Here is a 24524-nt window from a genome sequence, read left to right as displayed (position 1 = left end):
CATATTTTATTATCATTCAGTTTATTATAATTATTTTATAATTACAGATGACTTTTAAATTTCCACTGCAATTTCTTCTTTGACTCATGCGTTATTAGGAAGTAACTCCCTTATAACACCATCCATGTAAAGCTTAATACTTAGTAAGGAAGGTTTACATTCTGTTTCTTTAAAAAATTTCAGGATACAATGTGGTTAACTTTGAGGAAGGTGAAAGGGTGGGTCACAGAGTGCTAATAATATTCTACTTCTTAACCTGGGTGGTGGTTTCTTGAGTGTATTTGCTTTGTGATAATTCTTCTTATGCTTTCCACACACTAAAAAGTAAAAAAGTTTCCTGGCTATTTTTAAACATGTATTCTTCCATATGGACTTTAAAATCATTTTATACATTTTCTAGGGTGCCTGGGTGGCTCAGTTGGATAGTGTCTGCCTTTGGCTCAGGTCATGATCCCAGGGTCCTGGGATCGAGACCCACATCAGGCTGCCTGCTCAGCCAGGAGCCTGCTTCTCCCTCTCCCTCTGCCTGCTGCTCCCCCTGCTTGTGTGCTCTGTCAAATAAATAAATACAATCTTTAAAAAATAAATAAAATAAAATTATTTTACACATTTTCTAAACAAACAAAAAAAAGATCGAGTTCCTAATGAAACTGCATTATACATATACTTACCTTATATTTTTTCATAACTGCATTGCTTTCAAAGTTAGCTGTTTCTTCCATGAATCGGCCCACTAGTAGCATAGCTCGACCATGGATTAACATGTTCTTACTCTCAGTTGGGGTTTTATTTTCAGGAAAACATAATTCAACACCCTTCTGAAGAACAATTAGTGCCTGATGAACATCACCCTAAAAGGAAAATGGCAACAACAGCCTTTTAAGATATTTGTTTTCTGAAAAACAAAATTATTAGTACTTGAAGTCCATTAAATATGTTTTATGTATAAATCTTTGTAATTTCATGTTCACCTCTCATTTCCCTCCTACAAAAGTAAAATCCTAAAAAGGAAGCAAAGCTCCATTTCATGTAGAACTCATATTCATTCATTCATTCACTCATTTTTACAGTCAATCAAAGTACAAGGAACTGAAGATATATGTAGATGACTGGGGATAAACAAACATGAATAAATCAAAATTTCTGGCTTAAAAAAGTTCATAGTTCAAGGAGGAAGTAGACTATGTAAAACAGTAACACAATGCTAAAAACTATTAACAGGAACATATATGGGTATTATTAAGGACAGAGAAGGAAGGGAATCTCCTAAATCTGTATGACGATACAGGAAAATGGAGGAGAGCAGCACTCAGGAAAAGTTACCAGATAAGGAAAATTTGAATTAGGTTTTAAAGAATGAGTAGCAATATTCCTGGAAGTGAATTCAGTGAAGGACATTCTTGGTAAAAGGATAATAATTTGGGGCGCCTGGGTAGCTCAATTGATTAAGTGTCTGACTCTTGATCTCAGCTCAGGTCTTGATCTCATGGTTTAGGGGGAAAAAAAAAAGGAATAATAACTCTACTTGGAGAAGGTGAGTAGTCTGGTTTTAGCTAAAGCCTAAAGGGTTTATGAGATAGTGAGTGATAAATGAAGTTGAAGAGGTAGACTGGAACTCAATCAGAAAAAGCCTTGTATACTTTCTAGAGGTCAGACTTAATCATAAAGGCATGAAGAATACTTCAAAAGATTTTAATAAGAGGAGCTACATGATTCAATGTGCATTTTAGAAAGATCACAAACTGCAGTCATGTGCACAGAGAAATAGGGAGACTCAAAAAAAAAAAAGGCTATTAATATTATTAGAGGCTATAAATGTTAAGGGCATGAATGAAAGAGAGAGGATTCAAAAGATATCTTTTTATAACTTTCAAATATGCAGTAAGGTATTATTAACTACAGTCACCATGCTGTACATTACACCATGACTTATTTATTTTATAACTGGAAGTTTGTATCAAAATTTCAAAAGATGGGGCACCTACGTGGCTCAGTTGGTAAAGCATGCAACTTTTTTTTTTTTTTTTAGAGAGAGCGAGTGTGTGGGAGGCTCTATCTCATGACCCTGAGATCATGACCTGAGCTGAAATCAAGAGTCAAAAGATTAACCGACTGAGACACCCAGGTGTCCCAAGCCTGCAACACTTGCTCTCAGGGTGATGAGTTCGAGACTCAGGTTGGAGGTAGAGCTTACTTAAGGAAAAAAAAAAAATCAAAAGATATTTCTAAGGAAAATTTAGTCTCCACTTGGATGTGGAAAATGAGGGAAAGGAAGGAGTTCAAATCTGATGCCCAGATTTCTGTCTCAGATGAGAGGATACAATAGAGTCCTATTTAGAAAAACAGAGAATACAGAAGCAGTTATTGAACAGTAAATGATACTGCATTTTCAACATATTGAATTTATGGTATTACAATACATAGACTAATGCTAGCTCGGAAAATGACCAGGTACTGACAAGTATAAGGTGAATCATTACTTTCGCCTCCACAATCACAGAGGGTACCAGCTATAGTTGCTAAATGTCAATTTCAGAACATGCAATGCTTACTACTAATTCTAGACTGGTGGCAAGCATAAGGAGATATGTAAGTAATAACCATTTAAGTCTGGGGCATAATCTTTGCAAGTAGTTCAGATACTCAAAAAGCCTCTTTCTCATTTACTATTGCTTCAATCTGGGGATTGCTGGGGACTTTTGTTTTTATGCTAAGCCCTTCCTGATAGGCTAGATTAGAAATTAATCTTGACAATAAAACTGGACTAATTATCTACCAAGGATATAAGTGGGGAACAGTGTTATTTTCATTTAACAAATATCTTTTGAGTGCCTACTACATGCACCCTGTATATATATAGGAAGTAAAACCAAAGTAAAAATTGGCTGCTTCCCTCAAGAAAAAAAAAGGAAAACAGATGAAAACCAAAAGAACTGCACTTTCATCTTGAAATGGAAAGACTAGTTTAGGGACTTCAGGAAAGAAGGAACGGTTTCTTCTAAATTATGGTAGAATGATAAAGATGACAGAAAACGATTCTGAACGTGGATTAGGGATCATTTACAACAGAATATATACATATATATACATGATGATGTTCTCTTGGCCATTACCTTGGACCATAGCCACTTTGCCCTTTCCACATACAATTCAGCAAGTCGTGATTCTCCAGCATTAAGGAGAGCATTGTAGGCTGTCTGGTGATGACCAGCTTTTCTAGCTACTCTGGCACTCTGCAGCCAGCATTCTCCAACCATTTCATTGTAATCTGGTCTAAATGAATGTGACAAAAACAGGGGCAAAGAGCATTTTTAAGTATACTCAACAATTTAACTTAAAATATCTCTTCCTAACATGGAACCTTATCAATATACTATTTCAAAGAAATCAAAGAAGATTAATTTGTTAAAAAAACTCACTTTAATTTTCTTAGCATGCTCAATTTTTGTCAATTACAAGTCTATGAAAACTCTAATACTGACTTATATCTGTACCTCTCCCAGATATATTAACAATAAAAAAAGATCTATTGCATATAAAAGTAATTCTCAAGTTCTAGGTTCATTTCAACTTACATAGTATTGCTTTGACAATTGATAACAGAAAAATATAGATTCAGAGAGAAAATTAAGAAAGATAAATATTCCCAAGTAATAAGCAAATATAATAGTAAATTCATGATTACTGACATGAAAAAAAAGAAGTATGAAAACCTTTTGTTGAGGCTTAATAAAGCTCTCCGGAGAGCCAGGATGGGTTCCTTGGCTCTGTATGAATTCTGGGTCATTTCTAGTCGAGCTACCCAGTTTAGAGAATCTTCTTGAGAAGTGTCACCTGGCGACTGGTGAAAAAGTGATTTGATGCTATGCTCCAACTCACACAACATGTGCAATCTGAAGACAGATAAGCCTATGTTAAAATGTTATCATATTCAGCCTATTAATCTCATATACAAAGCACATACTCAAATTAGCCATCAAGAATCTGAAATGTGAAGTTTTCTTTGGAAGAACTTTAACCAATGTATATTCCTGGTATATAAACAGTAACATTTTTATCTTTTTAAATTGGATATAAAACACAACTTATGTTGATTTAAATGTTTAGTGCTTTGCTATGGTCCCCAAATCCCTATTAATTAAATTGGAGAGGAGTATATAAAACTAAATTTAAGTATGAATTTTATTACCTATATAACAACAAAAGAAAATACAGATCCACTATAAATCAACAGAAATATCTGCGTATATTGCTGGGGCTTCTATAAGAGGGCCTGACATAGTAGATGCCAGCAAAAAATTGTGAAATGATACAATTTTATTTTTTCTAAGAATGATGGAAACACTCATGACACATTCACACTAACTTTTTTTCCATTTATAAAAGTGTCTATGACTCAGTGTTCAAGGATGCAGCTGAGTAGCTGCAGAAGAGATTTAATCTCAGTGGTCCAACCTATGATTTCATTAAGCTATTACCAAAGGGGCAAACAAATTACAGTAAATTCTTCTAAATTAAAAAAAAATTGTTCTTACTTATTTTTTAAATTATAACATCTATTATTTTCCTCAGGTGAACTAACAGACCTGAAATGTTTTTCATAGTTTTCTTCCTTACCTCTAAAAGTTAATTTTCCTTTCTACTAGTGTAATGCCTACATTTTTGGGGAGGAAAATGTCAAATGCATTTCTTTTTTTTTTAAAGATTTTATTTATTTAACAGAGAGAGAGACACAGTGAGAGAGGGAACACAAGCAGGGGGAGTGGGAGAGAGATAAGCAGGCTTCCCACCGAGCAGGGAGCCCGATGCGGGGCTCGATCCCAGGACCCTGGGATCATGACCCGAGCCGAAGGCAGACGCTTAACGACTGAGCCACCCAGGCGCCCCCAAATGCATTTCTAAATGAGAAGGAGAGGAAACTAAAAAACGCTGAGCACCAAAGTGCCAGGCACAGATGTCTATACTACTTAGATTAGTTATAGAGCAAGTACAATATGACATTACAAAAGGATGAATATAAGATATTTTTCTTATTTTTTAGAAGTCTCATAATTGCCTTCCCAATGAAAGGGATATATATTAGAACGTTTTTTAAAAACTAAAGGGTGAGGGCACCTGGCTGGCTCAGTTGGTAGAGCATGTGACTCTTGATCTCAGGGTTGTGAGTTCAAGCTCCGTGCTGGGCATAGAGATTACTTAAAAAACAAAACAAAATAAAACCGAAAAAAATAAGGTGATTGTGAGATAAAGGAATAAAAGAGCCATTGTGTGTAGATGCACATGATACCAAATACACTATCACTTATTTACTAACCAAAACATTCCAAGTCTGTCAGAAGACCGTTATACACCAGGAATATAAAGATGGACACCCCCCATATACCTCACAATATATTCATATCCTCGTTGATAAGAGCCTCTTTCAAAGCTTGCAGCTGAAAGAGGTACAATTTGTTCTGCTCTCACTAGTTTCAGTGTGTCATAAAAAGCTGTGATATCTCTTTTTTTGGCTGATAATAGTAGCTGTCCCAGTCTGACACTCCATGTTGTAGATTTCCCATCTGAAAAATAAATGTAGAGTCAAGGAATGCCATACGGCCCCAAAACAAGCTTTATTCATTTGGTAAAATGGTCAGCAGAAATACTGGAACAGATGGTTTCATTCTACTTTGAACAACTGAACAAGGCAATTATAAAACAAGCTGAAAGATTAATTATAGATGTTACTTAGCTACTTAAGTCTGAATATTTATAGCATATTAAAACTGCTTATATTATAAGAAGTAATTTTACCTGCTGCCAAATAGTTTTCCACCAAATCCCACTGTGACAATTTCCAAGCTGCTTCCACTCTGTATGTGTTTAATTCATCTGTCCATTCAGACCTATTAAGAGAAGCCAATATCAACTAAACTTTATTTATTTAAAGTGGCATTTAGAGATTTTTTCTTTGTTTTAGAACTCTATTTATTGTATTTATTTATTGCTCTATTTGTTGTACTATATTGTATTTCGTACTTAGATACAAAATAATTATCTCCATCCAAAATAACCCCCCAATTTTTAATCTTTCCATTCCCCCAAAACATTTTTTCAGTAATTCTTCTAAAAGGGCCATTTAAAAATGCCATTCCATAACAAATTAAATTGTGCCATATATTAGAACAGAATCAATGCCTGGATAATTACAAAGTGCAGTTGTAAGATTAGCTGTGTGCTTAACTTAAACAAAGGGCAGGAAGGAAAAAGAGCCAACTGAACATATACACATTGAGAGGTAAGCAATTCTAAGAGCTTGGGATTTTTGAATTAAATTTAAGGCAAAAATATAGGAGCTGGTGGGTAGGTCTGGGGCAGTTGGGGGTGCATAGGACACTCAGTAATAAGGGTTTAAGAAAGTTACAAATGGGGGCACCTAGGTGGCTCAGTTGGTTGGGCGCCTGACTCTTGGTTTCAGCGCAGGTCATGATCTTGGGGTCCTGGGATTGAGTCAAGGGCTCAATGGACTACCTGCTCAATGAGGAGTCTGTTTGCCCCCCCACCCCTCCCCGTGCATGCACTCTCTCTCTAAAATAAATAAATAAAATCTTAAAAAAAAAAGTTACAAATGATGTGTCAATGGCATAACAAAGGATATAAAATTAGCTACCTACAATATATATTAAACTATTTTCAGTTACTTTAAAATTTGGGTTTATAAAACCAGTATGATATTGGTAATTATTTTTTTTAAGCATTCTACTTATGTGACATTAAGATGGGGTATTGATATTTTGTATCATGACTACATAGAAGAAGCTAGGCTTTCCCCATTATTTCCTTTTTATTAATCATACCATTTGAGTATCTGCTATTTGCTACATGCTGGGCTAGGCACATTTTCCATTTAATTATCTAATAACACTGAAAGGCTCACATATCCTCATATTATAAACGAGGTAAAAGAATGAGAGAGGCTGGGACCAATGTCCTTAAAAGTCCTCCTTGCTCTTTCTGTAGTAAAAACACATTTAAAAACTGTAATAAATGAGTGAATTTTTTACTTAAAAAAACCCCTAAAATAGCAGCATAAATACTGGATACCCTCTAATTTCTAAATACGAATTCTACCAAATCGGTTTAAAACAAGACTAAAAGAAATACACTAGAAATGTAGTTTCTGAAGTCCAGTTGTGAATAACTTTACAAGCTCAGCACCAGATGCCAAAATATCAAAATTTTAAGATAAAAATCTGAGTAGAATTAGCAGGATTTGCTATCTAGAGAGGATGTGCCATACTAAGCATTACACCAAGAAGTACTAAAAGGCAATGAAGATCAGGCTGTGAGACCTTATCCACAAAAATAGGTACCTTAAAAATAGTAATACGGTCAATAATTTTGGAGAAATATTTGTTTAAATGCAAATATTCTCTCCAAAGAACACACACGTCCTCAATGACCATCTGATCCAATAGGACAGAGCAATCTTGACTGAATATTGACACTTGACTTTTCACAGCTCAAAGATCAAGAGGCTCGGGGCGCTGGGTGGCTCAGTTGTTAAGCATCTGCCTTAAGCTCAGGTCGTGATCCCAGGGTCCTGGGATCAAGCCCCGCGTCGGGCTCCCTGCTCCGCCAGGAGCCCGCTTCTCCCTCTCCCACTCCCCCTGCTTGTGTTCCCTCTCTGTGTCTCTGTCAAATAAATAAATAAAATCTTTAAAAAAAAAAAAATCAAGAGGCTCTATGTATCCCAGATCCAAAAAGAAGACAAGAGGAGTCTAACTGTCCAGCATGCATAATTAGGAAACTTGACACCTAGGCTTGAGTCATGAAAACCTTCCCAAATTACTTTATTTATAAGGTCTCTCAACTAACCTAGAGAACCATCTAAAACATATAACCATTCTTTCTCTGCCTCTGCAAATCTTCCTCTCTCATTTCATAAATTCCATTATGTGAAACTATCTGATTAACAACAGTGAGCTTCTCTGCTCTCAAACATTATAGAATTGTGGTCTTTACAAATCAGTTTGGGATTTATAGAAACAATACTTAGAAGAACTGTTTTGAGAGTCCTAACTAAAAATGGTGGCCATTGTGCTCTTTGGTTAACCGAGATCCCATCCCTTTTGATCAGATCTCACTGCCCACAGTAGTCAGTTGGCATCTGGTAAATTTATCAAGAAGTAAGTCTTTTAGCTCTCAGAGCAAGGCAGCTTCAAGGGCAGAACCAACCTCCACAGTTACTCCCCAGACCAGAAGAACTGTGCAGCTTTAATCCTTGTCACAACATAAGTACTACTTTTTTGCGTCATTTGGTTTGCTAAAACAAACACATTTTCTTAAAGAAAGGAAGGCAGCTTTCATTTTTATCAATCCTTTAGGGAAAAATTAACCCACACAGTCTGAGTGGTGTTCTAGAAAGCAGTCACAAGGTTTTCCCCTCTCTAACACAGAAAATAACTGGTGTTGATAATGCAGACAGAGCTTAAATACTTTTTGGATATGTTCCTATGAGCCTCACCCATAGCAGGTGAGCTCTGGAAAGTTTGTCTTAAAGCAAATACAATTCAAGGATGACTCATGGGACAGAAGATGAGCTATTAAGTGCTAAATCAACTTGTGGAAAAGTAGAAAAAAATATTTTTTGTTGCATATCTCCAACACCACGAAAACATAAAAAAGACTTTGTTTCTTCAATAAATGTTACGTCAACCTAATTCACTAATTAAACTTTTCCCATTCAGATATAATAACAAAAGAAAATCATTCTTTAAAAAAATATTACCTGTTAGCATGTACTCCATTCACCTGAGTGATTACAGTAGACAGCTGACCAAGACCTAACATGGATTTCACTACACCATGATAATGAATGATCTAGAAATTTAAAAATATTTAAATAGCAATTATCATTTCAAATATGCCCTGGGAAACAAAGACAGTTTAACTGATACTCATTAAAAAGTACTACTTGGCTCACTGAGCCTATCCTTCTTAGTTCAGCAACTGACTTGCTTGGCCTAATGGCAAAGCCCCTAGCAATGTCCTAACACACGTGAATATTAAAAAAATACACAGACAACCTAAAAAATTCTCAGACTGAATTTATTATTTTTTCCAGGTTTGGTCTAATTTTTAGTTCAAATCAAATAAGTTCAAATCAAATAGTTCAAATCAAATCAAATCAAATAAGGAGTACTCTTTAATATTTTGTTTAAAGATTATTGGCAATACTATTTCTCACACAAAAATTAAAACTCAAAGTTCACAATAACATTAATATAGATTTAGGGCTTTAGTAACTAAAAAGTTATATAGGATTATGCAGTATTCTTTAAAATTGAAAACAAGATTGTGAAAAATAAAGACCTTCTACACTGAGCTTCTGAGAAAATAAACATGTCAAATACAACAAAAAGCAATATCCCAAGATTAGAGAGAATCTAAGCCAAGATTATAAATCAGTAATTCTAAATTCCCTTCCTGTCCTTGTAAACATGAGATATGTTAACCTGCCCCCATTATAATTGTAGCTTACTGATTCTAAGGGACCATTTTGGAAATTCACAGATGATGATAGAGGGCATGTGAAATGTGAATGTTTCCTAGGCTGTAGAAAATCACAATTATTATTAAAAAATTGACATATATGTTATACTTTTTATTGCAAACTAAAATTGTATACATTTGAGTAACTGGACACACAGCTTAATATAAATATTATCCTCAGCAAGCCTCATTCATTTGGGGGATTTCTAAGGTTACAGAAATGGCACTGAAGGATTTTTGAGATCATCTCACATTTCTAATTTTATCATTCCGGAAACTCAAGCTCAGAGATGATTAACTATTTTCTAGACACACTGTGACACCTGTAGAGACAGTATTGAAACTAAGATCTCCAGAGTTCCTAGTTTAGGGCCTTTTCATTATGTTGCCTTTCATTTATTATCTTACCTGGTCTGGTTCTAGCTGAATAGCCCTGTCATAACAAGCAGTGGCATCCCTCAGTAGGCCAATGCTTTCATGCTCAAGGATCTGTTCTTTCAGAGATGGTTCTGCCTTTCGGATTGCGCTTACTCCAGCTACTCCATCTGGTTCATGCATAGCAGCGTACAATTTCTTTGTTCAACCATAACAAAATAATAAAATAAGAGAAAAAAACACAACTAGAAATAAAACTATAAAACCACCAATTTATGTGAAAAGAGCATACGAGAATTTTTCTCAAAGCAACAGTAAGTATTCGCTTCAAGGCAGACTTCACAGTAAACTTATAAACTTATTTCCAGGCATCTTATTATTTTAACACCTTTGTTCCACTTAAATACAAATCTACATTAGTAATTGTTATTGATAATGAGAGTTACAAAGAATAGCAAGGTCCTGAACTCTCTTTAAATCCAACTTATGATAAATTCTGTTGAATACAGTTCAAAAGAGTTACAAAATTTTTAAATAAGTATTTTAATATATTGATATTGAGATGCCTCAAATCTGAGTTTGAAGGAGATATTCAGGTTGAAGATAAAAATTTGGCAGCAATTAGCACAAAAATGTTCTTTAAAGGCAGGGGGAAAGGACATGATTTAGTAAATGAACAGGGAGAGAGGAGAACACAGGGGCAGGGAAGGACACTGGCGTACTTCTATATTAATAGAGAAAGAACTAACAAATGAAACTGAGAAGAGAAACCAGAGTAGTTTACAGGAAGCTGGACAATGTGATATCCCAGAAGCCATGAATAAAAGCAAATGTCTTAACGAAAAAGGAGTGGTCAAATGATTCTGTGAAATTAAGAAAATGAGAACTGGGAAACATTCACTGGATTTGGTAACATGGAGGCAACTGATTTTCTTAGCAAGAGTAGTATCAGTGGAATAGAGAAAGAAGTCTTGTTGGGGAATGGTCAAAAAATGAATGGGAAGTAAAGTGAATATAGAGAAGATAGAGTTCTTTTAAAACTGGCTACAAAGGGAGACAGAGAGATGGGCAGTATCTGAAGGAGAATGTAAGACCAAGAGAATTATTAAAAATTAAGATGGAAGATACCAGAGCGTGTCTATATACTCCAGCTGAGGAAGATAAATTACTGATACTAGAGAAAGCAGCAATATTGAAGGATTGAAATCAAGAACACAAATAGGAGGATTGAATTTTGACAGGAAGGGATCCTTCCCTAGGAATAACATAAGAGAAGAAAAAAGGATATGGTGCAGAAGTCAGTGTATTTTCAAATTTGGTGGACGTCTAACTTCCATTTTCTCCATGATGATAAACTACTTGAGAGTAAGTAAGGTAGAAGCTGAGAAATGAGAAAAAATAGTCATCCTGAAGAGCAGGAAGGTAGGCTTACTAGAGAAACACAGATGGCAGTATTAAAGAGTACTGCTGAGGTCTCAGATTATAAACTTCAAGTAAAAGCAGTTAAAAATCCACTGTGACGTTTCTCCAGCAATGTTCAACTGCTTAAATGCAAGACACTGGCAAGGCAGATGGGTGAGTTTATCCAAGGACGGTATTTTACAAAGTGAGTTATCACAAAGAGGGAGAAAGACAAGGGTGAACATCTTTGTAAGGGAATGATTTTAATAATGAACAACAGACTCAAAGCTAGACAAGGAGAAAAATAAAGACAGGAGAAGGCTACATTTTGGATGAAGGCTATATTCATCCAAAGACTATAAGCTACCGGGGTGCCTGGCTGGCACAGCAGAAGGAGCATGAGACTCTTGATCTCAGGATTGTGTGTTCGAGCCCCATGTAGGGTGTAGAGATTACTTAAATGAATAATAAAAACTTAAAAAAAAAAAAGGCTATAACCTACTAATTTTTCAGTTTCTCACTACTTTTTGCTTTTGACTTGAAAAAAAAGTCTACTAATTTCTTATTTAATCACCCTGTATTAGCCCCACCTTCCCTTTCTTTTTCCTTCCGACACAATCAAAATATTATCACCTAAGCCATTATTTCACCAGCACTGTCATGCCTGATTCCTGTTACAACCAGCACATTCCCCTTCCCACCCACCCCAAATTCAGGCCCACATTTCTCATAAGAATAGCAATGGCCTGCTTCCCTTGCATCATAGCTATTTCAAACCCTCCCTCCATGACTGTCATAGTCATTTAGCTAAAATACCATTCTGACCATGGCATACCATTTCCAACTCCATACTGATGCCTCTATTTGAAATATCTTACCTCCTTCTTTTACCTATCTACCATCCATTCTTTAAGACCCAGCTTAGACATTGTCTCCAAGAAGCCCGTACTGACCCCTTGCTCACTCCCATCTCCTACCCTACCCCACACAGAGGATAACTTAAGTGCCTTTCCTCAGGGCACACTTTACACCAAATTGATGTTTATCTCTCCCCACTAATCTGTAAGCTTCTAAAGTGCTCATAAATATCTAGTAGCTAGCATAGCATCTAAAACACTCAATAAAATGAACAATATAAACATAAAAGACTTGCAGTATTAAACATCATTAAATTTACTGTATTAATTTCAAACCTGTAAAAATCCAAGATGCTCTTGAATATTTTGTTTCTTTTCTGTAATAAATGATTCAAAGTGCATTACAGCTCGTGTGTATGCTTTGGAACGAAAGGAAGCTACTGCCAGGGTGTCCTGAGGTATGAGGTCTAGAAAACGAGTTACACTCTGATAGTCTTCATAATCCGCAGTAGATACTAGATTATAAAAAGAAAATTGAGTGATTAAAGACTTATAAGATGAAATTTTAAAAGTGTTGATTTAAAGTCTAATTTATTTAAATTCAATTTAGTTCACTAAATAAATTAATCTAAATGTATTAGAGTATCATACTTAGAATGTAACTACCAGAGGATTACTCAGAGGAGTCTTGCTCCAACTCCACCATTATCACTTATCTTACTTGGAAATATTTAACTTTATTTGAGCTTCTGCTTCCTCATATATAAAAGGGAAGTATTAGTATTGTCCTGCCTTCCTTACAATGTTGTTGTGAGGATTAAATGTAAATCTGTATTATACCATATCATTTCACTCATATGTGGAATCTAAGAAACAAAACAAACGAACAAAGGAGAAAAAGAGAGAGAGAGAGAGAGAAACCAAGAAACAGACTCTTTAGAGAACAAACTGATGGTTACCAGAGGAGAGGTGGCTGGAGGGATGGGTGAAATAGATGATGGGGATTAAGGAGTGCACTTGTGATGAGCACCAGCTGATATATGGAAGCGTTGAATCACTATATTGTACATCTGAAACTAATATTACACTGTGTGTTAAGTAACTGAAATTTAAATAAAAACTTAAAAAAAACTCTAAGAGTAAATCTGTATTAAATGCCGAAAAGATACAAAGATGATACAAAAGATACAAAGATGAGTTATATATTAATGATGACTATAAAAACACTGAGAGTATAACAGTAGGGAAAAAGCAGAATTACCAAAATAGCTTCTTTTTAAAGCCTAGAATTGTTAACAATCTTTTTCCTCTGTTGCCACATAAACAATATCGACTGTTTTAATGAAAATTCAAAGTAGAAGTGCCTTTGAAGTAAAATCACAAATACTTTAGGGTAATTTTTTTCAAGAATCTAAGAAAAGACTTAAATTGGAAACTTCAAAATGAGGGCAGTCCCGTTATGAATTCTTATTTAAAACTTATAAATTTTAGTAGCAATTCATAACAGTATGTAGAGAATAGGATAAGTTTCTTCAAAATTTAAATAATCAAGATGGCAAATTTAAAAGCAATTATATTTAAAATAAGTCCCTGATTCCATCAAAATTTGTAGATCATTTAAATTATGAGAAATGTTAAAAGTATTGTATTTTTGAACCATTACAAATGTTATTCTTAAAAACTAGTATTTCCCTTGTAATGTTAATGTTAGCAGAAATGGAGATAGAGGTTGTATTTGGTTTTATAGAACCATTTACACATGCAGAAATAGGAACAAACATCAAATTGTTAAATCAATGGAAAATATATCAATAATTAGCCATACTCCTCAGAAAAACAATCCCCCCAGATATTTGTTTGCAAGTCCAAAAACTTTTAGAAAAATAAGCTATTGTGCTTAACAATAGGAATTATGCGCTTTCCTCACGTACATGAACAAGAGGGAGACACAAACTGAGAACTGTGTAAGTGAAGGTCTCTTTAAGGATTGTTAAACAGTCATTTTTTTCAATTAGCCTCAAAGTCTAGGCGGCAAAACATGTGATTTCCATTAAAATAGCTGAGATATACAGAAGCAGAATGAATATAATTCTGCTCACCAAATGCTTCTATCCTAGCGGGCATTTTTAACTCTAATGAGATTCCACTTTTAGTCACCTTAGTGGAAGTTGTAATACCACAGGAAAAAAACTGCACATATTTGGTATAGCAGGGTGTAATGTAGTAACATGTATTAAGCATATTTGGAGAGACCGCTGGATACCAAACACTACCAGAGACAGGAAAAACAAAAAAAATAAAATGAATGAAATGAATAGAGTAGAAAAAAAGAATACGCCATGAAATGAAATTAACAGTTGAAATTTAAAACTTACATGAGAAAAAGATCGCAGAGTATGTCATAAGTGAAAAAGGATAAAGAACACTTTACTACATATATATACGTATGTATACATGTGTATGTATATGTATGTGTATATACACATAGTACACTGAGGGGACACAGAGTAAATACACACAATACACTGAGGAGACATGGAGTAAACGGTTTAAGCATTGAGGGGTCAGTTATTAACAATATTAACATGTCATTTATTTCACATTTTACAATTTATATATTCATCATCTCATTTAATCCTCAGTCCTCTAAGGGAAATAATATTAATCCTATGTTATACAAAGAAAAATTAGGCATCTGTCTTGCCTAAGGTAGTGAGAATTTAAAGAGAGGTTTTCTGACTATAAATTCTCTGCTTTTTCTCAGTGAAAAGGCTACCTCGGGGAAAAAAAAGGTACGTAGGAAAATATAGGTCTTTAAAAAGCTAATGCTTAAATTAGAGAATTGATACAGGAAGTAGCTACCTGGTTAATAATTAAGAGAAGAAAACAAACACAAGTTATGACTCACCAACTGAATCTACTTTATCTCTGTTTGATTTGCTTTGTGGAAATTTCTCTGCATTCAGTGCCTGAAATTTGTGCCTTGCCCATTGTGTGAGATGGTCAAGCATGGAGAACACAGTCTGTGTACTGAGTTGACATAGATCAGATGCACTGTCTTGGGTACTTATGGTATGTTGATCATCATGCTTTAGGACTGCCATAATTTCTGCATAAACCTAAGAAGAACTCATTTTATGGTTAATAATGTACCATGTAATATCATTTTGCTATTATCTTACATGTAAGACCAAGCATTCTAAGGCAACTATAAGTCAGAACAGATGAATTTATAGTCTCTAATAAAATTTTAAATGTACAATACCATATAACCCAATGGTTCTATTTTTTGGAATACACCCTAAACACACATACACAAACGCTTTCACAAGTAAGAATCATCATAATGCGTACCATGGCATTGTAAGAACAGAATAATTGGAAATAATCATTATTATGGCAACAGTTAAACTATGGTACAACTACAAAATGGAAGGATTATATAATACAGCATTAATAAAAAAAAGGTGGCTCAATAAATACATATTGGTAAATTTAAAAAAAGGCAAGTTGCAGAATACCTACTATGATACTATCAAAAAAACCTAAACAACTGCATTAAAAACTAAAAAGGTTTGAAAATCTACACATCAAAAAAAATTTTTTTTTAAAGATTTTATTTATTTGACAGAGAGAGAGAGAGAGAGAAAGCACAACCAGGGGGAGCAACAGAGGGAGAGGGAGAAGCAGGCTCCCTGCTGAGCAGGGAGCCTGATGCAGGGCCTGATCCCAGGACTCTGGGATCATGCCCTGAACTGAAGGCAGATGCTTAACCAACTGAGCCACCCAGGCACCCTTGAAAATATACATATCAAATTAATATCAGTGATGACCTCTGGGGATGTGGGATCAGGAATGGTAGTCAAAGGATACACTTTTATTTGTAGAACTCAAATATTTACATTAAGAACATAGTAATACACTACTTTTTTTTTTTTAAATTATGTTATGTTAGTCACCAAAGAATACATCACCAGTTTTCGATGCAGTGATCCACGATTTATTGTTTTCATACAACCCCCAGTGCTCCATGCAGTGCCCTCCTTAATACCCATCACCGGGCTAACCCATCCCCCCACCCCCCTCCCCTCTAAAACTCTCAGTTGGTTTCTCACTACTTATGCTATAAAAAATAATCATTTTGGGGGGCACCACGTGGCTCAGTCAGTTAAGCATCCAACTCTTGATTTTGGCTTAGGTCATAATCTCAAGGACGTGGGATCGAGCCCTGCATTGGGCTCTGTGCTCGGACCTGTGTTGGGCGCCCTCTCTCTCTGCCCCTCTCCCCAATCCTGTTTTCTCTCTCTCTCAAATAAGTAAATAAATCTTAAAAAAAAAATAATCATTTTTAAAAGAAGTGTTATATGTATGTGGTTAAAAAAGGAAACTTTTACAAAATATTGTAAAACAAAAACTAAAATATTCCCCTTCCCCTATCTTAATCCACAGTACTATTCACCAGGAAAAATCACTATTAGTAATTTCTTATGTATTCTTTATTTCAAAATGTTCTATGTATATTGGGGCATATATAATATATGCTTTCTAATTTTCTGCACTAAGCATTGGATAATTGTTCGATAAATAAAAGGTTAAAAAGATTTTTAAGAATTAGACATGTACATACACAGCTAGCCATACACTGATCTACATTTCCTAACATGTAGCTTTTCTAATACTAATTGCTAGTGGACAAATGTTTGGACAAACAGAAACCAAATAAAATGGTATCTCTCACCTCCTGCTGATCTTCTTGATTACAACCCAACAAGACATACACTAGAATATGTGGAAGAAGATAGATGGTCACCTTGAAATCATGTTTCATCATAATGCTACAGCAGGTGAAGATTTTACTGGCAAGATCATGCCGAACCTGTAAACCCAAATGGTTTAGGGACAGTAAGTAATTTTATACATTTTACTCTATTGATTAATGTCAAAAAACCACACGAGATAATTTATCATTGCAGAGTGGGTATTCTTGTATGGAGAGGGGCATGCATACTCATGCAAAAAGGATTTCAGATCACCACCTCTCTGGTCACTCTAAATATTTCAAAATACCTGAACTGCTGTGACCCATAAAGGCAATGTCAGTCACCTCAACATAAATGGCCTTTCCCCCTTAGTTATTTTGGATGCATCATGTTTTGTTACAGATTAACCTCCCGAATTACAGTATATTTTAGTTAGATAACATTAAATTCAGTGTATTAACTCCCTGAGCACAGAGATGAGTAAAGTAACCAAAATGTGTACTCTGGGCCAGTACATTAAGTGTAAGACTCACATTTTTAATAATAATAAGCAGTAATTACTATAGGGAGAAAAATGAAAGAAATAGAAAACTAAATTACTTGGGATTAGAGTCAAATTTTATTGTTATGACCTAACATTAGATTTGCCAACATTACTGTTCTCTTATTAAAATTTCAAGATTTTTTCCTTCTCAAATATAAACACTTCACTTAAAAAACAACAACAACAACAACAAAAAACTAAACTAAATCAAAGATTCCAGATCTGGAAGTAATTAATTTAATGGTATTCTACATTTCACATAATATATTTTCAGTATGTTCATAAAAATACAAGAAACTTGGAGCGCCTATGTGGCTCAGTTGGTCACTTTTTAAACAGTATCATTTCACAATGGAAAATGAACAGACATAATGTAATAGATATTTTGCAAAGACCACAGTAATTTGCTTGATAAAATAATTACCCTCTTACCCAGAAACTAGTAACAACAGAGAAATTGTTACTATTAGTAACACTTTCTACAAAAATTTCTATCAGTATCAGCACACATATTTCAGTGCCTGCTATTGTGCTATATATTCAGATAGATGTTCTGGTTTCCTTTAAAATTTCCATTCATTAAACTAATTCTGAAGAGTTCTCTTACCTTTGTTATAAGATAACCTGCCCAAGATGCTGACCATTCTGCAAAGTTATTACCTAATTTACTTAAGTAAATTGGCTTCTTTACTCCAGACCAATCTGTTGACTTCTGAGAACTCTTATACCTGTAATTTTGAAAATTTGTTTATTAAAATATATATATATATCCATCTGTTGAGAACTTCAGTATAAAACATATAAAAAACTTTATCAACTCCTTCACCACTATCCCACTACTGCCTTGCTTTACTAAAATATGGCTAAAGACACTACTCTTCCTATATCCTTGTTAATAGTGGGGTGGAAAGTCATCCTGCATGCCCCAAGTACTTTAAAGGATTTGAGTCTGCCTCCTCCTCTTCCTCAGTGCTCCTTTCTGATCCTTTCTACTCCATTTTGTATAAGAAAGACTTGTTCCTTTGAGGTTCAAGCCACCCAGGCATACCATTCTTTACTCCTCATTATGGGTATCTATTAAACTCGCTGATTATCAAACTCACTGATAACTTTAGTACATTTCTGTGTTTTCTTTTTTCCCTATGTCTTACCATCCTGAGTGACTTCAATGGCTGGCTGGACCAACTAATCAAACTCAAAACTTCCCAATGACTTTTTCCTCTATTTCTTTATCAGGACTCCCTTGCCAATACAAAAAAACTTCTTCACTTCCAAAATGAACCACTTAGATATCTTACTCTATAGCCCTACCTTCCTAAATTTCTAGTTCTTTCACCCAGTTATGCTAACACATTGGCTCTCTATCACTGAGATCTTCTGTCCCTTGACCCTGTTAAACTCTCCTGATCTGTAATATGTTCCTTTCATTACTTCTTTCCTTAACCAGCGTGGTCTTCATGGTCCTTCAAGAACTCTCTTATTAATATTCTCTATCCATTCCATTGCCCCATTGTTTTTACCAGCTGTGCCCATCTGTTTCTACATATAAAAGGTTCTAAATTTAAAAGGTTTCTAAATATAAAGAGATATCTAGCAAATAGGTATGCATACTTAAGAGCTTTTATAAAGAACTTACTACAAGGCTAGGCACTATACCAGGGCTCAAAGAAGTAAAGTAATTTATCCATGGTCACATATCTAGTAAGTATGTGACCAAATATACTTTATAAATAATTTATAATTTTATAGATTTCAATCAGTCTTTTAAAGATTTTTTTTTTTAAGATTTTTTATTTATTTTTTGACAGAGAGACACAGTGAAAGAGGGAACACAAGCAGGGAGAGTGGGAGAGGGAGAAGCAGGCTCCCTGCACAGCAGGGAGCCCGATGCAGGGCTCGATCCCAGGACCCTGGGATCATGACCTGAGCCGAAGGCAGACGCTTAACGACTGAGCCACCCAGGCGCCCCTCTTTTAAAGATTTTATTTATTTGTCAGACAGAGCGAGAGAAAGAAAAGGCACAAGCAGGGGGAGCGGCAGGCAGAGGGAGAAGCAGGCTCCCTGCTAAGCAGGGAGCCCGATGGGGGACTCAATCCCAGGACTCTGGAATCATGACCTGAGCCGAAGGCAGATGTTTAATTGACTGAGCCACCCAGGTGTCCAGATTTCAATCAGTCCTAACAGAATTATTAAAATTGAAAAAGAGGTTAGAATATACTTTTTTAAAAAAAAAAAAAAAAAAGAAGAGGGAGAAAATATCTTCATGAAGAGAAGTTGGAGGGTTGAAATCTCTAATCTCTAGTTGGGGTTACTAATGGCTTTGGAACTAGCTTTAAACTCTTAAATTTCTATATTAATTATGCCTATCAAAAGCTTATTAAACTCATATTCAATTTAAAGTGGATTCTTTCAAAGTATCACTGACTGAATTAAAAAAAAATCAATCATTTTAGCTTCAATAAATTCATCTAAATATTTAAAATTATAGAATTTAACCAATGAGCAGACTGTACTTTTCATTTTGACAAGATTATAGGCATCATCACAGTGGAAAATACATATCAGACTACTGAAAATACTTTTAATGCTAAAAAATTATATCAAACGTAACATTAATTTTATAAGGCACCTAGGGTGGCTCAGTTGGTTAAGCGTCTGACTCTTGGTTTCGGCTCAAGTCATGGTCTCATGGGTTGTGGGATCGGGCCCCACACTGGGCTCTGCACTGAGTGGGGAGTCTGCTTGAAGATTCTCTCTCCCTCTCCCTCTCCCCTCCTCCCCGACTCCCGCACATGCACGATCTCTTGCGCTCTCTAAAATAAATAAATAAATCTTTTAAAAAAATGACATTAATTTTATAAAGTTAAAAACAATTTTATAAAAATGGTTTTAATGAGTTTACAGACCTAGTATTTAGATGAGGTTCCAGGATTTCCCGAACATGCTCAGGAAATCTCCTCCACAGCTGGTGACCTGGGCCATCAGTCTGCATCTCTCTACAGTCATAAATAGAAAGTAATTCCTACAAATACATTATTTTACATTTGTAAATCTATAGTGAAGCAGATAAATCTTTATGCTCATCAACATTCTATACATAATAGTGATAAAAATAATTTCTAAATACATAGAATTATAAAATTTTGGGGTTGCGAACTTCCTTAGGACATCTATTTCAATGCTTAAAACCATTTAGGTGACTATTTAAGGTCATAAAGCTGTGACTACGTACTACTTGAACATGAAGGCAGTTTGTGTTCTATACATATAATATGTACTGGAATCTAAGATTAAGAGCTATTTGGAGGAAAAAGTGGATTTGTCTATATTTGCAGCAGTATAATTCTTTGATTAACAAAACCAACTACAAATCCAAAATAGTTTTAAAAATTCAAAATATCTCAAATTCTAGGTATAAAATACTGAGCTTAAAATTGTGAAAAGAAGGGGCGCCTGGCTAGCTCAGCAGGTAGAATATACGACTCTTGATCTCAGGGTTGTGAGTTCAAACCCCACGTTGGTGATAAGAATTTTACTTAAAAAAGAAATTGTGAAAAGAACATGCAAATGTTAAAGACCATTTTACTATTCAAGCCCCCAAATTAAACGGTTTTATTTTACTTTCCTGAAAATAAAACTGAGATTTTATAAATGAAAAAAATCTTTGCCTCTAATATTAACATTCAAAACAAGACAAATATGTTAGGATATTCTATCTTCTATCACCTAATTACTCTTTCTTTCCAATTCCACTGAACATAACATTTGCAATAGATGTATTCCTAATATTTATAAATATAAGCACTGTCTAGCAAAATACATACTTTATATTTAGTATTTTTTAGTAAAAGGAAGTATATGAAAAGTTCAAATACAGAAATATTCAGAACCCATTTTCATTTAACTTCAAAATATTAATAAAATTTTATTTGAAGCCAGCTTTTTTGATGTTTGGCAAAGTCACTCTAGCTACAAAAACCCTCTTAAGTAGATCAGCAATTCTCTCTTTTTAGGGGGGACCATTTATACTCTTAAAAAAGACTAATATACCTACAATTGTAGACCTTGCTTCATATTTCACTGAAAAGAACAGAAGCAATCCAAAGAGACTTCCATAACTTCTACCCACATACCTACCCAGCCTGGCATTATCAGTATCAGTGCCCATATGCTTTCTCTCCTCTTACTACAGATGAATTGCTTTTGTTTTTAATTAAGGCTACCCCTCCACTTGCACATTATATTCCACATCTTTCTCCCTATTAAAAGAAGTATTATATCAATTCTTTCCTACATTATCTATTCTCCTCTCTGCTGAATTGTTCCCAAACAACATATAAGCATACTGTTATTTCTCCTATCTTCACTCCTCTTTCCTTCCCAGCTACTATTTCATTCTTCCACTCTCCCTTAAAGACACTTTCTTGTCTTCTGGAACACCACATTCTCCTACCTTACTGGCAGCCCCTTCTCAGTTTTCTTACTTATTCCCTGCTTTTCTCACTGATCTCTCAGTGTCCAGGGCTCAATTACTAGAATCTTTTTACCTGTACTCCCACTCTTGATCATCTTATCCAGGATCACAATTTTAAATACCATCTCTATAATGAATACCTCCATATTTATATCTGAAACTGAGACCACTCATCATGAATTTCAGACCTGAATATCTAACAAAACAAAGAAAATTTTTTAAAATAAATTTTTGAAAAAAAAAATCATAAAAAAAGGGCAAAGAAAGCCAAACTGGAAAAATATTTATTACATGTATGATTGACAAAGGGTTAATTTCTATTATACACAAATAAGTCTTAAATAGTAATAAAAAAGATACCAAGAGAAAAATGGGCAAAGATCATCTAGAGAAAATTTGCCAAAAAAAGCAAAAAATATTAAAGGATGATGATATACCTCTCTCATAATTAAATGCTATTACAGTAAAATGGTACTATTTTTTACTCTGTCACATTGACAAAGATTTAAAATTCTGACAAAAGGCCGGTATGTCAAAGAAATATAAACTGGTGAAACTTTTTTTGATAAAATTTATCAAATGTAAATTCTGTACTGCTCTGTGACATATTTTAACTTCTAGATGTTTATATTATTGCTATATTCACTCAAGTGCTCAGAAATATATGTATGTTCTCTGAAGCATTTCTTATAAAAGCAAAACATTGAACACATTCTAAATGTGTTAAATAAATTTCTTAAACAAATTTTGGTACATCCATATTGAATATTAAGTAACTGAAAAGAATGAATTAGAGACCTATGTACTGAAACGGAAAATTACCCAAGATAGACTATTGAACACAAAAGAAAATCAAGTTACAGAACATCATAAGTAATATGACCTCCTTGTGTGGTAGAAAAGACATATATATTTGTTAAATACACAGAAAATTTTCCAAAGTATCTATAATAATCTGTTGAGAGAGTACATTTCTATACTCTGAAATTTTATCATGAACTTATATTATGATCATTATGAACTTTGATAATGATAGTTTGCAAAAATAAGTTTCAACATACAGATTTACAACTTTCTTACTAGAATTCAGTAACACAAAGCCAATACTGACTATACATACTCTTACCTGAATGGCGTAAGCAGCTGAATCTTGAGCCCGGCTATTATCTGCATATGCAAGGTAAGCTCTTGTTAGTTCCATCAATAATCCAAAGGCAAAGCTTGAATCTTCTACTCCAGTCTCAATAAAAAAAAAAAAAAGAAAAAGAAAAAAATCAAGTCTAAGGTGCATAAATTTTTTTAAACTGTACTGTGCCTTACATGGTTAATTTAACTTAGTTACCTAGGTGAATTTAACTTAGAAAAGGAAAGGACATTAAGGTTCAAACTAAGTTTAGTACCAAGGCTAAAACATAATCTGTAGCCAAGAAACCAAACCTAAGGCTTTTTAGACTATTTATAAAGAGTATTAGAATCGTTCAACTCCTGCAGAGCTCCAACAATTTTCACTTTTTTTTGGTTTTGATTTGTTGTTGTTGCTGTTGTTGTTGTTGCTAAAGATTTTATTTTTAAGTAATCTCTACACTCAATGTGACCCTGAGATCAAGAGTCACACAATCTTCCCACTAAGCCAGCCAGGTGCCCCTCATTTCTGTTTTTTTTTAACCTTTAAAAAGAAAATTGTATATACAGCATTTCCTAAATTGCATGCTGTAGAAGCCTGGTCATTTGAGACACTTGAAGAAATAATTTTAACATACCCTCCTTTTGGATGTGCATAGTGCATACATTAAACGATACATCAGATGTTCTGCTTGATTCTGTTTTACAGGATTTCTCAAACACATTTGACCATGGAAACTTTTCTATACACTCACTATTATGACACCCTGGGAAATTAGTTTCCCATGAAAACACTTAGCAATAGTGTTGAAATAGTAATATTTAAATAATTAATTAGGTTTTAACTATTTGTCATCATTAGGTTGGGAAGCTTTTTAAAAAGAACACAGCACACTAGTCTGGACTCCAACTTTACTGTTTTTGGCACTAGATATCTGCAAATAGTATTAAGGAATAAACTCTGAAGTTTCCTAAATTGTCTAGTTTAGATCATGTTGCCACTAAGGATAACCTGAATAGTTCTTTGTAAATGAAATATAGAAATTCAAATAGGACAGAGAACTCTTCTTGTCATTCCAAATTACCATTACTTACCACAAATGTAAAATCTTTTCCTTGGCTTTCAGTTGTTGAGAAATCTAGTCGACCTGGATCTATTGCCCCCAATTCCCCTAAACATTCCCCACAGAGCAACCGAGCTTGAGAGTTTGCATCTTGACACCCTTTCAAAAGCACTGTCACCAACTGTGAGATAACAGGTTCCACTGTTTCACTATCTGTTGCATATTTTATCAGTTTTTCCTAAAAGTAGAAAGAAAATTTTTACATAACTTCAGCAAACTAGTATATTTTCCTAACTAGAAACTAATTTAATATTAAGGAATATATGATATAAACATCGATAAAATTAAATTCTGATATCTGCAGTCTTTTCAGCTCTTTTTTGATGAGTTCAC

General features: G+C 34.4%; 1 protein-coding gene across 2 annotated transcripts in view; it reads right to left on the bottom strand.

Moving 5' to 3' along the window:
• Window positions 1-24524, bottom strand: part of ATR (ATR serine/threonine kinase) — a 97399-nt gene that overhangs the window by 26772 nt on the left and 46103 nt on the right. For both annotated transcript variants that reach the window (XM_032408540.1, XM_032408541.1), the window contains exons 22-35: window positions 24163-24369; window positions 23072-23185; window positions 20378-20493; window positions 18079-18199; window positions 16906-17043; window positions 15076-15286; window positions 12504-12682; window positions 9943-10107; window positions 8771-8862; window positions 5794-5885; window positions 5384-5561; window positions 3714-3893; window positions 3114-3273; window positions 672-851 (exon numbers count right to left, since the gene is read on the bottom strand). In XM_032408540.1, coding sequence (XP_032264431.1) covers window positions 672-851; window positions 3114-3273; window positions 3714-3893; window positions 5384-5561; window positions 5794-5885; window positions 8771-8862; window positions 9943-10107; window positions 12504-12682; window positions 15076-15286; window positions 16906-17043; window positions 18079-18199; window positions 20378-20493; window positions 23072-23185; window positions 24163-24369 — 2133 coding nt within the window. The remainder of the gene's footprint in view (window positions 1-671; window positions 852-3113; window positions 3274-3713; window positions 3894-5383; window positions 5562-5793; window positions 5886-8770; window positions 8863-9942; window positions 10108-12503; window positions 12683-15075; window positions 15287-16905; window positions 17044-18078; window positions 18200-20377; window positions 20494-23071; window positions 23186-24162; window positions 24370-24524) is intronic.

Source organism: Phoca vitulina, unplaced genomic scaffold, assembly GCF_004348235.1.
Source record: "Phoca vitulina isolate PV1807 unplaced genomic scaffold, GSC_HSeal_1.0 scaffold10, whole genome shotgun sequence".
NCBI lineage: Eukaryota > Metazoa > Chordata > Mammalia > Carnivora > Phocidae > Phoca > Phoca vitulina.
This window is presented reverse-complemented; position numbering and strand designations above follow the sequence as displayed.